At 37.5% G+C, this 16,531-nt stretch overlaps 1 protein-coding gene across 2 annotated transcripts in view; it reads left to right on the forward strand.

Moving 5' to 3' along the window:
- The first annotated feature begins 933 nt into the window (after positions 1–933).
- Positions 934–16,531, forward strand: part of ptpn11b (protein tyrosine phosphatase non-receptor type 11b) — a 32,268-nt gene continuing 16,670 nt past the window's right edge. Inside the window, exons 1-2 of one of the 2 annotated variants that reach the window (XM_055187605.2) lie at positions 934–1,101; positions 12,618–12,740. In XM_055187605.2, the coding sequence (XP_055043580.1) occupies positions 950–1,101; positions 12,618–12,740 (275 nt within the window). In that variant the 5' untranslated portion in view covers positions 934–949. Of the gene's footprint in view, positions 1,102–7,735; positions 7,937–12,617; positions 12,741–16,531 lie in introns of those variants that run through there. The other variant, XM_055187607.2, reaches the window with a different exon arrangement.

The following is a 16,531-nucleotide window of genomic DNA, read 5'->3' on the forward strand; positions in this document are numbered from 1 at the left end:
AATATTTTAGCTGAGATTTTGCAGACTGGGTCACAATTGTGGGTCATTTAATTCATTTGGGTCATTTGTGGGTGTTTTTTACTCTACCAGTATATAAATAAAATAGTTATTTGCACAATACAAAACTCTCAAAGATGATATTACCACACACATTGTTTGCATTGGCTTCTAGACTACACAGAGAACAGCAGGTCAGACTCTGTACAGAGAGAGAAATCCATAGATAAAGTAAATTGCATAACCACATCCCCCAGCAGATTAATCTCCCTTAGGGCCACTGACGTCATGGCAACCATGACATCACTGCAGTGACCTGCTGGCTACAGACTGTGCCCACAGCTGCCACCTTAAAAAAAAAAAAAAAAAAAATCTATGCAAAAAGATGCAATTCGCTGTTGTTTAGTGTTGTGTGTCCTCTATTTATGCCATAACCTGAAATAATAGATAATACATTTTGCTGATACTGAATTTATATTTTGAAGTTGTGATAATGACGTGCAAATGAGGACTTTGATAAACAGAAGTAAATGTATAGCATGTGCAGTAGTTCTAATTGTATGTCACTACATTATACATCTCGGATTTTTTAAAAATCATTTTAACCCCTTGCACGTTTGCACATAAAGTAATATTATATTTTTTATTTATAAAATATGGTTCTATTCTGGTACTAAATAATGCCGTTTTTAAGTTAACTTGCTGGTCAGGCAGAAATAAATAACTAAAAGAAATAAATATCTTTTACAGGTTACGAAACATCATTGAGTACCACTTATCGTTTTTACGGTGGTATAAAACAGAATTATAATAATTGACTTTTTAAAAAGCACTGGATAAAGTTTGACAGCCTGTTGTGTGTGCGTGCGTGTGTATGTGTGTGTGAGAGAGAGAGAGAGAGAGAGAGAGAGAGAGAGAGAGAGAGAGAGAGAGAGAGAGGCGGAGTGAGTGAATGGGAGTCGGGCGCTGTCCTCGCTCGCGCGCGCGTTCTGCTTCAATCCGCTGCATTGACTCGGCGCAGGATTATTTTGTTAGTGAACACTTTCCCCTGCTGTCCCCTTACACACCTCTGACAGCCCACGGAACGGCCATGACGTCTAGAAGGTAAGCCAAAGACAACATTAAAACGATATGAGGAGGTACTGATGGTTACTTTCGTGCACGATTCACTGTCTACTTTGGGCCATTGCACCGAACCGAAGACTGTTATGTGTTCGCATGGGTCAACAACCACGCAGTATTAATGATTAGTTTTTCCTATTGTTTATGCCAGTATGTATATTTTATCGTTCTTGTTATCGGATATCGATAATAAATCAGCATAACGCAAACTCACTGTAACAGTTCCACGTAATAAAACAATCTTGAAACTGTTTAATGTGACGGTTTATTGGGAGGTTTATGGTAATGAGCTGTTACTGTCTGTGGTCGTATTCATTATGTCACTGTATTTACTTCAGTTCACCAGCTCGTGACATTAGAGGATAACGGTAGTTTATATTCGCATACGGTTAAATAAAACTGTTTACTCCTAGCTTCAATACTGTTTCCACTTAACGTAACTAACGCAGTTAACATAAATGTATGTTACTATGCTCATTGTTGGTTTTTATGTTGAGTGCTCCCAAATTTTAAAGTTTAATAAAATAAATAAGAACGTTGAATTAAAGCGTCTTTAAACTGAAAAAAACTGTAATGTAATAAAATCAAACAATTTAAAATATAAGTTAAAATGGTCACGTGAATCATGTTGCGCTTTAAATATCGATTTAAATGTAGCATAATTTGTAGCCTATCATAGTTAATGCAAATAAAACAAAGCAGATCATTTGTCCATACGATCTGCATTGTCATATTTGCATTGACAGTTTAATGCACATAAACAAAGAGCTGTAGCACACATCAGTTATTGTGACAGTTTGCACAGCTGGCCTTTAGTAAACATACACAGTATGATGAGAAACCCTCAATTCTTCATCACACTTACCGTTAACACATCATACAATATGCTTCAGCTTTCAGTTTGTCAGAGTAATAGACTGTGAGTTTGGGCCTTTACTTATATCTGTATAAATTGTTACACTGCCAACAGTTATCATACACCGTTACTGTAAAAATGCATTGAGATACATTTGTGAAAATCCATGCTAAAGTCTTATAATCTAATTATGAGATTTGGTGCATTAAAGTTTTGGAGTTTACATTTATTTCGATCTCGATATCAAGGTTATATTTCCATAAAATGTTCTTTACATTACACTAGGGTGGTTTGTGTAAAATGAAACCACAAATGACTTCAGCTGGTTTTCACAGACTGTATCACATTTGTGCAAATGTCTTTTGTTTTGCTCACTTTTGAGTAAAAGTGTCTTCTAAATGCCTAAATGTAAATGTAATATAAATTACGTACTGTAATATACTGTAAGTTATGTTCATGAATGTGTGTGACTCAGTCATAAACAACAATAGGGGTCCTAGTTGTAAGAAGGCCATAAAAGTTGTTTTCCTTGATATAGTGTGGAAGACTTTATTTCCGTTTTGTCTCAAGATTATGAATCATATTTTGTGCAGTTCTTTGTGTATGTGTGAGTGTGTGTGTCTGAGTTACCGTGTACGGGAAAAAGGAAAAGGAAGAGATGGCTCATTGCATGCTAATTTTTGTGGGGTCATGTCAATATCTAGGTCATAAATACGTCCGTTGTATGTAAATAGTCATCGTTCTCAAAATTTCCATGTGATTGACTCATACATGTTAATTCTGCATCAGCTTTTTCCTGTCAACTGCATGTATGTCAAAAGTTTGACTCACAAAATCTAAACTCATAGGGACGGGAGCGATAGCGTAGTACTAAATATTGACAGACAGGAAAGCAGACTCTCCAGTCTGCTGAAATGAGATAGCCTGTCCGAAATTTCCTGGAATTCTGCTAGTTATAAGCAAAATAGTTTGCTGGGAATAGTTTTTCCTTGTATCGCAGTTATCCATTTTTAATCTTTTATTTTTTGTGATAGCATTTACGGTAAAATCGAAAGTGTTACGTAATTGATGATCACTGGTTATATGGTTCCTTAAAATAATATGTAAGTCCAGTAGGCTCACATAAGGAATTATGTAACCCATAGTGTACAATCACAAAAGGAATACTATTCAGTAGATACTGTATGCCAACGTCAACAATAAGGATGTCCTTCATTTCATGAATAACTATATAGAGAATGGCTCTCGATTAAACTTTAGCCCGTAAAGGCAAGTGCTTGATTCCATTCCAGGTCTCTGTTTCTATTGGAAGGGTTGTTATCAGCTGTTGAGAATTTGAATATGATCGTTGACGTTAGATTTTGTTTCACGTGTCCTTGGGCTGTCTGTGTCGGGGCAAGTTCAAAAATGGTAACATATCTGTGCGACGGCGGGGCCGGTGCGACGTCCAGCCTTGAGTGTGCCATTCCAGTTTACATTTACTTGACCTCATATTTATGTGCTTGGGGTCTTTGTAATGCAATCTAAAATCAACACACTTACAGATCTACTGAATTATGTCGCATAGGTAGAGAAGTAGGATGTAAGAGATGTATCAAGCATGCATGTTTACTTCATCACAAAGCTTGAATGAGACAGATCAGCTTTATTTGCAGATGCTGCAGATTCATTTTTTTTATCTTTATGATGTAGGTGTTGACAAGCTACAGTGCTGTCTGTGTGTTTAAACTGACCCTGCGGGTCTTCTCTAGACTGACATGTGGCAGCACAGTCAGCTCTTCTAAAAATATCAGTAAGGCTACCAAAATCCAGCCAGCAGGACTCGTCTGCACCCGATATAGACACGAGAGGGTCTTTGAAGCTGAGTTGGGGGTACTAAGTATATCACTTTTTGTCACCAAGCCTGCCTCTTTAAATAGTCAACTATGGCGAACTTGAGACATTATGTAAGAGGCAGATCGCTGTGTGCACGTGGGTCCTTGTGTTTCCCCTGTCAGAACACTGCAGCAGCACTTTCCGCCTGATATCTCTCTCTCTCTCCCTGGCCCACGCTCTATAACCCGTTTATGCCCCTGGGTTATCATAAGCAAAATTATTTGAGTCTCTGGTGTCACTCAACAGCCAATACCGATGTGACAAAAGAGATTTATATGCAGCAAAAATATGTTAAATATACGGTAGAAAAGTGCCAGCTGTGCTGCCAGGAATTTGTGTGAAGAAACCAACACAAAATTTCATTGCAATTCGTATGTATTTTACAATTTCATTTGTACGACTACATTTTTATATTTTTGTATGATTTTGTCACCCCTGTGATGTTGGGCTTAAAGGTGCAGTGTGTAAATTTTAGCGGCGTCTAGTGGTAAGGTTGCGAATTGCAACCAACAGCTCTGCCATTGCTCACCCCTCGCTTTTGAAACGCATAGAGACGCTACTGTAGCTGCCACCGAAAAAACATGTCATCGTTGGAGACAACTTAGTAAAAAAAGTTTGTCCGTTAAGGGCTTCTGTAAAAACATGGCGGCACAAAATGGCGACTTCCACGTAAGGGGACCCTCGGTGTATGTAGATAAAAACGTCTCATTCTCAGGTAATAAAAACATAACGGTTCATTAAAAAAGGTCTTCCCTGAACATATAGTTTTGTAAATTATTTTGCATTTCTGCCAAGAGATCCTTCTAAATATTACACACTGCACCTTTAAAGGAGGGGTTTCATTTTTGATAATCGTACATTTTTTATGATTCAATTTGTCCTGTGAGATCAGTCTGCCAAAAACAGCGAAAATTATATTATATTGTTCAGTTTTGTTGTTTTTTTATAGTGCATTGCTATTTTTATCAAGCTGCATGCTGTACAATGGCTGTTAATTATTAAACCAGGGGACCATATTTCATCAAAGGGGAAGCTGAAAGAACAGAAGCACTTTTTCCTTTGCGTTCATTAATCCAGCCATTATAACGGTAATGGTCTCGGATTCCACTTACCGTATGTTTATAAGGTTTACAGGGAAGTTACTGGAAGTTATTTTTTTCCTTGAAAAGGGCGGGTGATACGGCATTAAAGTGACTATTAGAATAAGACATTCTTCAATGTATGCCAAGTAAACTATAAGTAAGCCATTTATATGTAAAAAATTACTTTTCTTCCAACACAGCAATGATTGAGTATGGGGGTGGGACTGTCTGTTTTTTGACCAATTAAAGAAAGGGGAGTATTTGGTTTTTATTTTTGAAATAGCGTGTGGTGGCGCAGAAATTACACACTTTGACGTTTAACTAAAGCTTAGTGGAAAGCCTCTTAATATTTTAGACTCATGATTGTACGTCCACATCTATTCTGGGAAAATTAGGGTGCTTTCCTGACTCTCAAGGTCTGCCTTACTTCTCTTACGTCCCATAGTGACACTGAACTCATGCCAAAGTGTCTCTGTAATTAGAAAAAAATCTATGTAAGCCTCAGCTGTAAATTTCATGCCCTTCATGTTGTTTGTCGAGTCTCCTTTAAAGGCGGGGTGCATGATCTCTGAAGGCTAATGTTGATATTTGAAATCACCTAAACAAACATGCTCCTACCTTAATAGAATCTGGTCTTTTTTTTGATATACCCGCCCCACACATACACAATCCAGGCAACCATGTCAGTTATTAGACATGCCCTTTACTGCTGATTGACTACAAGTGTGTTTTGGTACTCGGCCCGACTCACTTTTCCAAAGTGTTTTTCAAAAATCATGCACCCCACCTTAAAATCTCAGTCATGCTTCATTTTCAATTAGATTTAGATTCATACTGACAAGCAATTTTGGTAGCACACAAGAGCAAGAGCACACTGTCTGCATAAGCTCAAAAGTGCTTACAAAATGTAATCAAAAGTACATTTAATGCTTTTAGAAATTCCCATATGCACTTCAAAAGTCAGTTATGATTCTAGATAAAAAACTTTTTTTAATATGCAAAATTGTGAATTGTTTAGTACACCAATAAACTGATTAAGAAAGCGTTTATTTGATTATATAAAAAATTTTCTTGACTTGGGGATATTAGCACAATAATAATTGTTTCCATGCTATAATGAATATATTTGCTCTTGGCACGTTTATCAAATACTTTCACTTCCAATCTGCTTAATCCCGGCCTCAGGCCATTCAGAAATACCAGTTTGTTGGCAGAATCTGTTAAACACCTTGATGAATTTCTGCAATTCTGCATGGAAGAAGAATTGACCTATCGCTAAACCCCACCCCTTGAACGCAGATGAGCCAATGGCAGTTGAGTATCAGTTGCACTGGGAATGGAACTCGGACAACTGCGGGTTTCAGCGCCATAGAAAGCATTGTAAAATCATAAGCTTACAGTGATTTTATTGTTTATGCTCCTAAAATAGTAAAAAATTGTGCCTGGGTTCATTATAACACTAATCCAAGGTCTCTTGGGATAATGTCCAGATCAGTGGCGGCTGGTGACTGCTCTTTCAAGGGGCGCAAATTCAAAATATGTGTTCGGAGTGTCACGTGTGTTGCTCGTGTTTTCAAAATATGTGTTTGTTTACGTCATGTGTACCATGTGCATCACGTGTCTTGTCAAAAAAAGTGCCTGTTGCACACGCGTCAAAACCGTTTTTGATAAAAGAGACGCTCACATTCATAAAATACTCGCAAGACACTCCCTTAACAGTAAACTCTGACTACGCATGAGATTATGCGAGTATCTGGCAAACACGAGCGTCTCTTTTATCATAAACCCTTTAGACGCGTCTGCAGCATGCACTTATTTTGACATGACAATTGATGCACACAGATCACTCGACGCGCAGTACACATATTTTGAAATGACGAACCACATGATGGGCCACATACATGTTGTGACGAGCTTCGCATCGCACAACCTCAAAAAGAAGTCACGGGCCGCCACTGATCTTGTTTCCCATCATATTTATATTCAAATCTTTATATTAATTTCACTTTGTGTCATATTTAAGTCCTATTTGAATTCTCCTCACTGAGATGTGGTACTTCTGTGTCCAAAATATATCAAAAACATCCTGTGACAAGGTTTTCTAACCAACAGCTCCCATTGTAAAACCGCTAGCAACCATTTGTTTGTCTGAGTTTGAAGCAGTAACTAAGGGGGGGCGGACTTAGCGATAGGTCAATTGAATGAACGACAGCATGCATACGTCAAGGTACAAGAGTTTTTTTCCAGTTAAAGGAGGTTTACTGAAAATATTGACAGAATTCTTTACCTCTTTACCTTTATTCAGAAAGGATGGTTTGAAGAGTGACTGGAGATTTTTTTTTTTGAAGTGAAAATTTTTGCATGTACTAAGAAGGTTTTGCAGTAAAAGACAAAAGTCAAATTTGTTACATTTGTTTAATAACAATGAAATGACTAAAGTGATATTTGTGAAAATAAGGCACTAATAACCTTTACATTGCCACAAGTTGAATTACTGAAAATAAAATAAAAATGCTAATTTACACGAAAACATGTCAGATGCACTTAGAGTAGATGGCTTTCCATCTGAGCTTTTCATATACTATTATATAAGGTTTAATTTGATGTTCCTTTTGCTTTTTTGGTATGTACAGACAGTATTGTATTTTTTTAAAAGCAACTCTTTCCATTAAAGCCTAATGACAGCAGAAATAAGGGGTGTAGGAGCGTTCCAGACTGCGTCACATTCAGAGAGAGAGAGAGAAAGAGAGAGAGAGGAAGATATGAGGGGCGGGAGGAATGGACAGTTGCTCAGAAGCCGATTGTACGAGCAGGCTTTTCTATCAGGGCAGCTCACACGCTTCCAAATCCCAGATTAAAACCCCCCACCTTTCTTTCCAACCAGCAATACTCCTACAAGTCCCAGCCCCCTCTCTCTTCTACCTTGTGTAACTGTACTGAGCGTGGATTACTAAGCGTTGAGGCAAAGCGGGGGGCTCTGACAGGCTCCAACCAGAATGGTGAGGTAGGAACATGAGGCAATAGTTTCTGTTATCATTTCGTATACGAGCTGCGCCGTTACTTGCGATTGCATTACACCTCTCTTTTATTTGGTCTCGTGGTTTGTGGGAAGTTTTGTGTGTGTGAGCGCAAAGATGGATTGTTGTGTCTATGTGTGTTGTGCTGATAGAAAGCTGCTTCTGGAGGAGGCTCAGAAGGGCTTACATCTGACCCAGAGCTGTTTGTTACTGGGAGAATTTGTGCATAATATGGCCTGTTAGAGTAATGGACCAGCCAGTAAAGAAAAGATGGGGCCCTGCATCATGAGATCAAAACATGCAATTTTGGATCATTATTAGAGTGGTGTTGGAAAGTTGTCGATGTTGGCCACCATCTAGTTTCAGAGAATATAATTACCGTGATTGCACCAAGAGCTGAGGGGTTTTATTTATATTTGGGAACTCTGTAAGGAAGGTTGAAAAGTCAGACTGTGTCTGCTGTCATTGTTTTATGGAAACACATGCAGTAGCAGTTTAGCAGGGATTAGTGTCACCTGCTGTTTAATGCAAAATTAATTTATGTTTTTTTCCAACTAAGCACAAATCCCAAAGTTAAATAAAGTTTTTTTATTAAATGCAAATATAATACAAACACATTTTTCACATTTTTAAAGAAAGTCATCATTTTTTTAGCAGTTTGCTGGGTTATTGGCGTTCTATAATAAAATGTCCATTATAGATTTTTTTCTGTGTAATAATTTTGTAGTTCGTTCTGTAATATTTCACATTTGACTGAATTGTGTTCATTTCTAGAACAGAAAGGTTTCTGGTCCTCAGCTTTAAGTGTTTCTAAATGTTATATACCTCATGCATTATCAGCTAATGTATGAAGGCATGTTTATCTACAGAGCCCAGACCACATTTAGTGCACTATCTTTCTTGCAGTTATTCAACATATACAGTACAACATTTTGTTATAATATACATTATATATATTACAGGGGTTTTCAAACTGTTTTGTCAGCCGAACCCCCTTAACCTAAATTATTTACTTGGAAGTATCCCCTGCTTTTAAGTAAATCTTTTAATAATCTAATAACACATTTGCATGTTTAACTTCAAAACATTTATTTAGTTTTATTAGTAGTATTTTACATAGTTATTTTTATTATTACCTGTTATTGGATCGTCTGGTAATTTTCTTTTATTGGTACATAAAACTTATCTGTCTATTTTGCATGAGTTCTCAGGTTTCTGATAGCCTACAAGTGTTGTGTTATGGTCACATGACATTTAGAATGAACAAATAAAATGTATATATTTATAAGTTAGTAAGTATTTTATTTAGATTTTTTAATTTTAGTTTAATTAATTGATTGTTTATCATCAACTCACAAACCCCCTGCAATTCTCTGGTGGAGTCCAGGGAACCCCAGTTTGGAAAAGATCAAGCATCAGAACTTTTTTTAAAAAGCCCTTGAAGCCAATTTTTTGCACATATAAGATTAAGGTCTGAACTTACTATAACCATTATTTTTAGAGGATTTAAAAAATATTTCCTATAGAAATATTAAATTTTTTTTAGATTATCATTAAAATATAAATTATCTCAAGATGGCTACCAGGTAAGCAGTATTTATTTTTCTCTCCAGATAAAAGTTTAAATTTTGTTTGTCATAGTACCTAGATAACTTTTTGGTTCTCATTACCGCAACATGATATAACATAAATATATGCATTTACAAACTCATGTTTCGGTAATGAGAACCAAAAAGTTGTCTAGGTACTATGACAAACAAAATTTCAACTTTTATCTGGAGAGAAAAAAATAAATACTGCTTACCTGGTAGCCATTTTAAGTATCACAGTCAATTATGTCCCTTCCAACAATTTTTTTTGAAAATGTTAGTTCCTTGAGGGCTTAAACAATGATTGAAAATTTTTGTGGAGGATGAGAAAATTGGTCTTGGACACATATATATTCCTTATTATTGTCTCTACATTTATCAATGATCACCAAATAACATGTTTGTTTACTGTAAATGTTTATAGTATAACATGCACTGAAGCTTTTTATTTTTTTTATTTTTTAATTATTAATATTTCCATGTCAAAGAACCCAAATCCAGTCACGTTGCGGTAATGAAAATTTTCCCCTTAAATATGGAAAAAAACAAGAACAATTGGTTTGTATGATGTCATTTAAAATCATGTTCAAAATAATAAATGAAGAGATGTTTGTAACTGTATGCTTCTTATTTTGATACTTACTGTACTTTGCATTTAGTTTTTTTTTAATCAAAATGTTTCAGGACGCCTCATAAGTCTAATTTCACGAGATTCACCCTGATATATTTTGATACTGTTACAGAATATTATAATATTGGCTTAATATTTGCTTTAGTAACAATAGATAGGAAAGTTAAGGACTGCATACTCTAATAAAATGCTAGGGTGTTTCACCCCATGGTTGGGTCAAATGTGGATAAACCCAACTCTAAATGGACAAATGGACAAACCTAACTCTTGTGATACATAGACTAAACGTGTACTAGAAACTTCTATGTTAATTTGACCCAACATTTGGGTTTGTCAGTAACTGACCCAACATGTACTGAAACAACCCACATATTTTAATATGTATTTTAATATGAGTGTATGATTCAATAGGAGAGGACAATAGACTTTTGACAAACATGATTACATGATTTTTACTTAAAGGTATAGTGGAAGATTTTCGTTTTCCGGGTGGATCACCTTTGTTATTGGTCATCCCAGATGTCAATCATTCTGATTATATGTTGACGTATAACCGTCGTACGTGCTCGCCTCTAGGTTCGCTTTCTGCACATGCGCACTTTCACGTGTATGTGTGTTGTGCTACGGTTTCAATCATTCATTGAAGCTCGCGTTCTCGCTGTGTTTTTTTTTCAAAATGTCTGAGGGTCGCAAGAGAAAAAGTGTCTACGAATTGTATGACAAGAAGAGAAAGGACTATAAAGAAAATAACAAGACCAGAGTGTTTATGGGAGAGTATTTCACACGCTGGCTGCTGGCGTGAGCTAAAAGGACAGGTTGGGCTTCCCACGTGAAGTTTCTACTGGAAAGTTACATTTTGTCATGCTATTTGGAGAAATCCATTTAAAATCACTGCTAGTAAAAGTTGATGTAAGCTATGATTAGCGATGCTAGCCCTGGCACGAGTCACAGACACGGTAAACATGCCGACAGCAACTTGTAAACAGAGCGAAGAGAAGAACTAGGCTCCTGCATGCTCTCTCTCTGTCTTGTGCACGCGTTTAACAGGCGTTCCCTCTCGGGAGGAGGGAGAGTGTTGCGTGTGCATTTTTTTTTAAATATGGAGGGGCGGTTCTTTTAAATAATTCGGGAAAATCTTCGGTAACACTTTATTTTACGGTGTCTTTGTTACACATGTTACATGTAATTATTATAGTAATAACAGTTAATTATGCATAATCACATGCAACTAACCCTAAACCAAACCCTAATCCTAACCCCAAGTACATGTTGTTAATGATTATTACTTAGTACTTAAATGTATAATTACACTGTAACAGTGATGCCGTAAAATAAAGTGTGACCAAATCTTCCGCTATACCTTTAATTGACATGTAAAAACTCATACAATAAAGGTAACTACGGCATACCTTTTAGGTTAAAGAACAGGAGATGTTAAGATAGGATAAGAAAAAGTATTTTAAACATTAAAAAATTCACACTTGGGTTTAAATCCTCTAAAATGCGCTGACATTTGATTTTTATCTGGTTGTCAACATGCAGCTTAATTTTTCCAAGAAAACTTTTAATACATACATTTTTTAAAACATTTCTATTTGACAACTGTGTTTAATGTTTATACATGACCAGTACCACCAATACAATGTGGTTTATATTAGGATTTGCACAGTTTGGTCAAGGTGAAAGTAAGTAACCACATTCTGTCAGAGATTATAAGGTGGAGTCTACACAGGCAGCCACACTTACACACAGCGTACAGATAAAATTACTCCTAACCCCAGAACAGCCATTTACAAAGCATTTTCATGTGAGAGACCCTGTGTAAACCCAGACGGCTGCATGCAGTCAGACAGCTGGACCCATCATTAACCCAGATTACACTTGACCCTTATCACCTTCTACCCCCATCAACCCCAAAGGATTAGAAAATAACATAACTGATTAGTAACTGTGTAATTCACTGTGAAATTAGACACAGATATGCATGTAGATAAGCTGGCTTGATGACATCATTAGAAGAGTGGGCCAGGGGAAGGGGCTTGTGAAGTACAGGACCATGCTAGATTATAGGACCCACTTGATTTGAACATAAGTTACAAATCCTGATAAAAATATTTAAAGATGTGAATCTAGAAAGGCATAAAGATGCGAAGGAACAAAGCGTACCAGTGTTATGTCATTAAAATGTGTTTTTTTCTTAAATAAAAGCCCAGCTTTATGTCTTTGTGTTAGGTGGCCTGACTCCCAAATCTCTCCTGTTGAAACTCACACCCTCCAAACACAATCCGATTTCACATCCGTAAACAAAACGCTTAATAACATTTTAATATGCTTTTTTTAATAGCCCACACATTTAATATATTCTGCTTACATTTCTGTTATTTGCAGCTATAGCTTTTTGTGCACACTGCGAGTAAAACATTTACTAAGCTTTGGCTTTTATTCCAGGTGGTTTCATCCTAACATCACCGGAATCGAGGCAGAACACCTCCTTCTGACGCGGGGCGTCCACGGCAGCTTTCTAGCGAGACCCAGCAAAAGCAATCCAGGAGATTTCACTCTCTCCGTCAGGTTCGACTTTTAACTTTATTGTCCTGTTTTTGTCGCATCTCCGTGCTTGTGAATGAAGCTGATCCAATACTCTGATTCAAAGCATGGGACACTTGTGTTGTTCATTTATCACATAAGAGAGGTGGCATGCTTGACCTGATGTGATTGAGCTTGAATCACATCTCTCCGGGTAAATGTTTATCTGTGTGTTATTGATTACTTAAAAGGGAACTGAATGTTCCCAGGCTGAATGCATTTCTCTGTGCAACAAGAATGCATTTCGATCTCAGTCAATTTTATTTAAGAGTTTGTTTACATTTCCTTTATTTCATGATTCATCAAATTGTGTTATATGGGTCAATACGATATACTTTCTTGCAAGTTTAGGTGCTATCAGCGCCTCTTTTATGCCCTAAAGTGCTCAGAACCGGTTTGCTCAGCACAGATTTTGCATTATTACCAGATTTGCATAATTGCTTGAGTGACCTCATATATGAAACAACTTATGATTCTGATTATGAATGCAGTATGCATACTTGCATACAGCAGTATTTTGAATGATGTCCATCAGTATTTTACGTCTGAATATAAATCACATTAATGGACAGCACTTTCCCCGCTGCTCTTTAGGACCTCAGAGCATTTAAGTTGCCCCTGGGCTGGTGCTTAAGGATTACAGTGTCAGCTTGTGGGCAGGTCTGTGAGCCATTGCAGCTGCTTGTCTGATGAGTGATTGAAAGAGAGAGAGAGAGAAAGACGACCAGTTTGTAATAGACTGAAAATGTGGAGACCCGCTGTTTGTGGTTATTATATTGGTGGGACTCTCACTGTATCTAATGTACTCCAGACTCAGGCCACGTGTCCCGGCTCCACCACAAGCCTTCCAGGGCCGAGCCCAGATGTCTGTAGGCTGATGTATCTGCCCAGCTGCTCAGCTTGTTCTGATTATCGGGATCATGACACATCGTTGTCATACTGTTGTTGTTTAATCGAACAAGTTAATAGTGTCGATTAACGGATCAGCGCATTTTGAATGCATGATTTGCCCAGTACTGAAAAGTGCTTTTTGGTGCTTTTAACAGTACTGTTTAAAGTGATCAGCACTTATTCAAATGAGTTTGGGACACCGATTACTTATTTATCCAAACAATAGAAGGTTGGAAGGATTTTTTTGTCTTATATTTGGACATTTTTGTCTGTATATTTGGCCCATGTTCATATTTACAACTTTTCCACACATCACTGGAATGCTGATTTGGACAGTGAAATGTTTTTGTATATAGTGGCCCTGTAGCTCAATTTGAGAGCATTGTAGCAACCCAAAGGTTCCAAAGAAACACGCACAGTAAAGATTGAATGAACTGTAAGTTGCTTTGAATGAAAGCATCTGCCAGGTGCATAAATGTCAATGTAATGTCCAATAAATTGTATATTTGCATTGTCCCAGTACCAGCGATTACAGTACATACACTCACCTAAAGGATTATTAGGAACACCTGTTCAATTTCTCATTAATGCCATTATCTAATCAACCAATCACATGGCAGTTGCTTCAATGCATTTAGGGGTGTGGTCCTGGTCAAGACAATCTCCTGAACTCCAATCTGAATGTCAGAATGGAAAAGAAAGGTGATTTAAGCAATTTTGAGCGTGGCATGGTTGTTGGTGCTAGACGGGCACTCAATTACTGGGATTTTCACACACAACCATTTCTAGGGTTTACAAAGAATGGTGTGAAAAGGGAAAAACATCCAGTGAAAATTCCTTGTTGATGCTAGAGGTCAGAGGAGAATGGGCCGACTGATTCAAGCTGATAGAAGGACAACTTTGACTGAAATAACCACTTGTTACAACCGAGGTATGCAGCAAAGCGTTTGTGAAGCCACAACACGCACAACCTTGAGGCGGATGGGCTACAACAGCAGAAGACCCCACTGGGTACCACTCATCTCCACTACAAATAGGAAAAAGAGGCTACAATTTGCACGAGCTCACCAAAATTGGACAACTGAGGACTGGAAAAATGTTGCCTGGTCTGATGAGTCTCGATTTCTGTTGAGACATTCAGATGATAGAGTCAGAATTTGGCATAAACAGAATGAGAACATGGATCCATCATGCCTTGTTACCACTGTGCAGGCTGCTGGTAGTGGTGTAATGGTGTGGGGGATGTTTTCTTGGCACACTTTAGGCCCCTTAGTGCCAATTGGGCATCGTTTAAATGCCATGGCCTACCTGAGCATTGTTTCTGACCATGTCCAATCCTTTATGACCACCATGTACCCACCCTCTGATGGCTACTTCCAGCAGGATAATGCACCATGTCACAAAGCTCAAATAATTTCAAATTGGTTTCTTGAACATGACAATGAGTTCACTGCACTAAAATTGCCCCCACAGTCACCAGATCTCAACCCAATAGAGCATCTTTTGGATGTGGTGGAACTGGTGCTTTGTATTAATAAGCAGTATATTAAAAGTTTCTAAAAGGCAACATTTGTAATTAATAGTAAATATATGTGAATATGTGTTACCCCATAGTGTTATCAAAGCATTCAACTGGCCTACTGCATTGACTGCATCATTTGCTTTTTTACAAAAATGTCTCCCTATATATCCAGAGAAAAACTCTTAAAATTCATTAATAGATTAAAAGAGTAGTCATCTGGCCAGATGGACACCCAGGGACTCCATCACATTATGCCTCTGTTTCTCTTATCTCTCTCTCAGCACTTTTCCTGGGTGGAGTCTATTCCTCAGCATCTGTTCTATTGTTAAACGTTAAGTTGCAAACGCTGCGAGCCGAGTCAGAGGAATGGCGCGTTGAGCTGCAGTGTAATGTAAGATGTGTCAGGGCCAGGTGAAATGTGTCAGGAGATGTTTCCTGTCTGTGTGTTATGGCTATCAGGAGTAGGCTACAGGAAGTGACCCCTGGACCTGTTTTCATTGTCACAGAACACAGTTGGACACACTACTTTGAGTTAAACTTTCACTCTGGCTCTTATGTGTATACCTATCAATCTAGAGATCGGTAAAGAGAATTTTTGTGGGAATTTAGTAAATATTAACTCTGTGCTGCTAACCTTGTATTGAATTTTTCCCACTGTACCACATACAGTAACTTTCTGATATTTAGGCACCCTCATATTGTTTAAACCTGTATCTATTTTTTTGTTGTTGTGTTCCTGACACAAAAAGTTTTATTAAACAGTGGCTGTCAAGTGGCAAATTATTACAAATCTTGCTTAAGAAGTACAAACTAGTTCAGTTCTGGGTTTTTATGTACTTTTTGGACTTTGAACCCAGCAAGCAATAGCTGCAATTTCACCATCTAGGGGTCTTCAAACCTTTTGTGAGCAAGGGCTACCAATGGATAAAACAATCTGGAGGGCTACTTTTTTGATATAGTCTAGCTAACCCACTTTTTAGCTAAAAATAACATTGAATTTGGTTGCATGTAGTTTTTGCCAAAATACCTTAGTTGCGAGATTTATGATATTCTATTATGTAAGCAAAGTAAACATTAACACTTGTTTTAGCCTAGACATCTGTGCTATGTTTGGACGGCTATTAGACATCTTTTAAACACAAAAATGCTTGCTGTGAAGAGCTGCATGATTTTTTTAAGATATGTAACAGGTTACAAGAACATGGGTCATTAAATAGTGCCACCATTTTTATTTTTATTAAATATTTAACCCAGGGCTGGGTAACTATAGGACAGCCATCAACCATGTTGAAACAACCCAGCAGTTGGATTGAAGCGGCCCATTGTTTGGGTCGCTTTGGCCCAGAGGTGTGTTCTGTCCTAT

The sequence above is a fragment of the Misgurnus anguillicaudatus genome, chromosome 13 (genome assembly GCF_027580225.2).
Source record: "Misgurnus anguillicaudatus chromosome 13, ASM2758022v2, whole genome shotgun sequence".
Classification (NCBI taxonomy): Eukaryota; Metazoa; Chordata; class Actinopteri; order Cypriniformes; family Cobitidae; genus Misgurnus; species Misgurnus anguillicaudatus.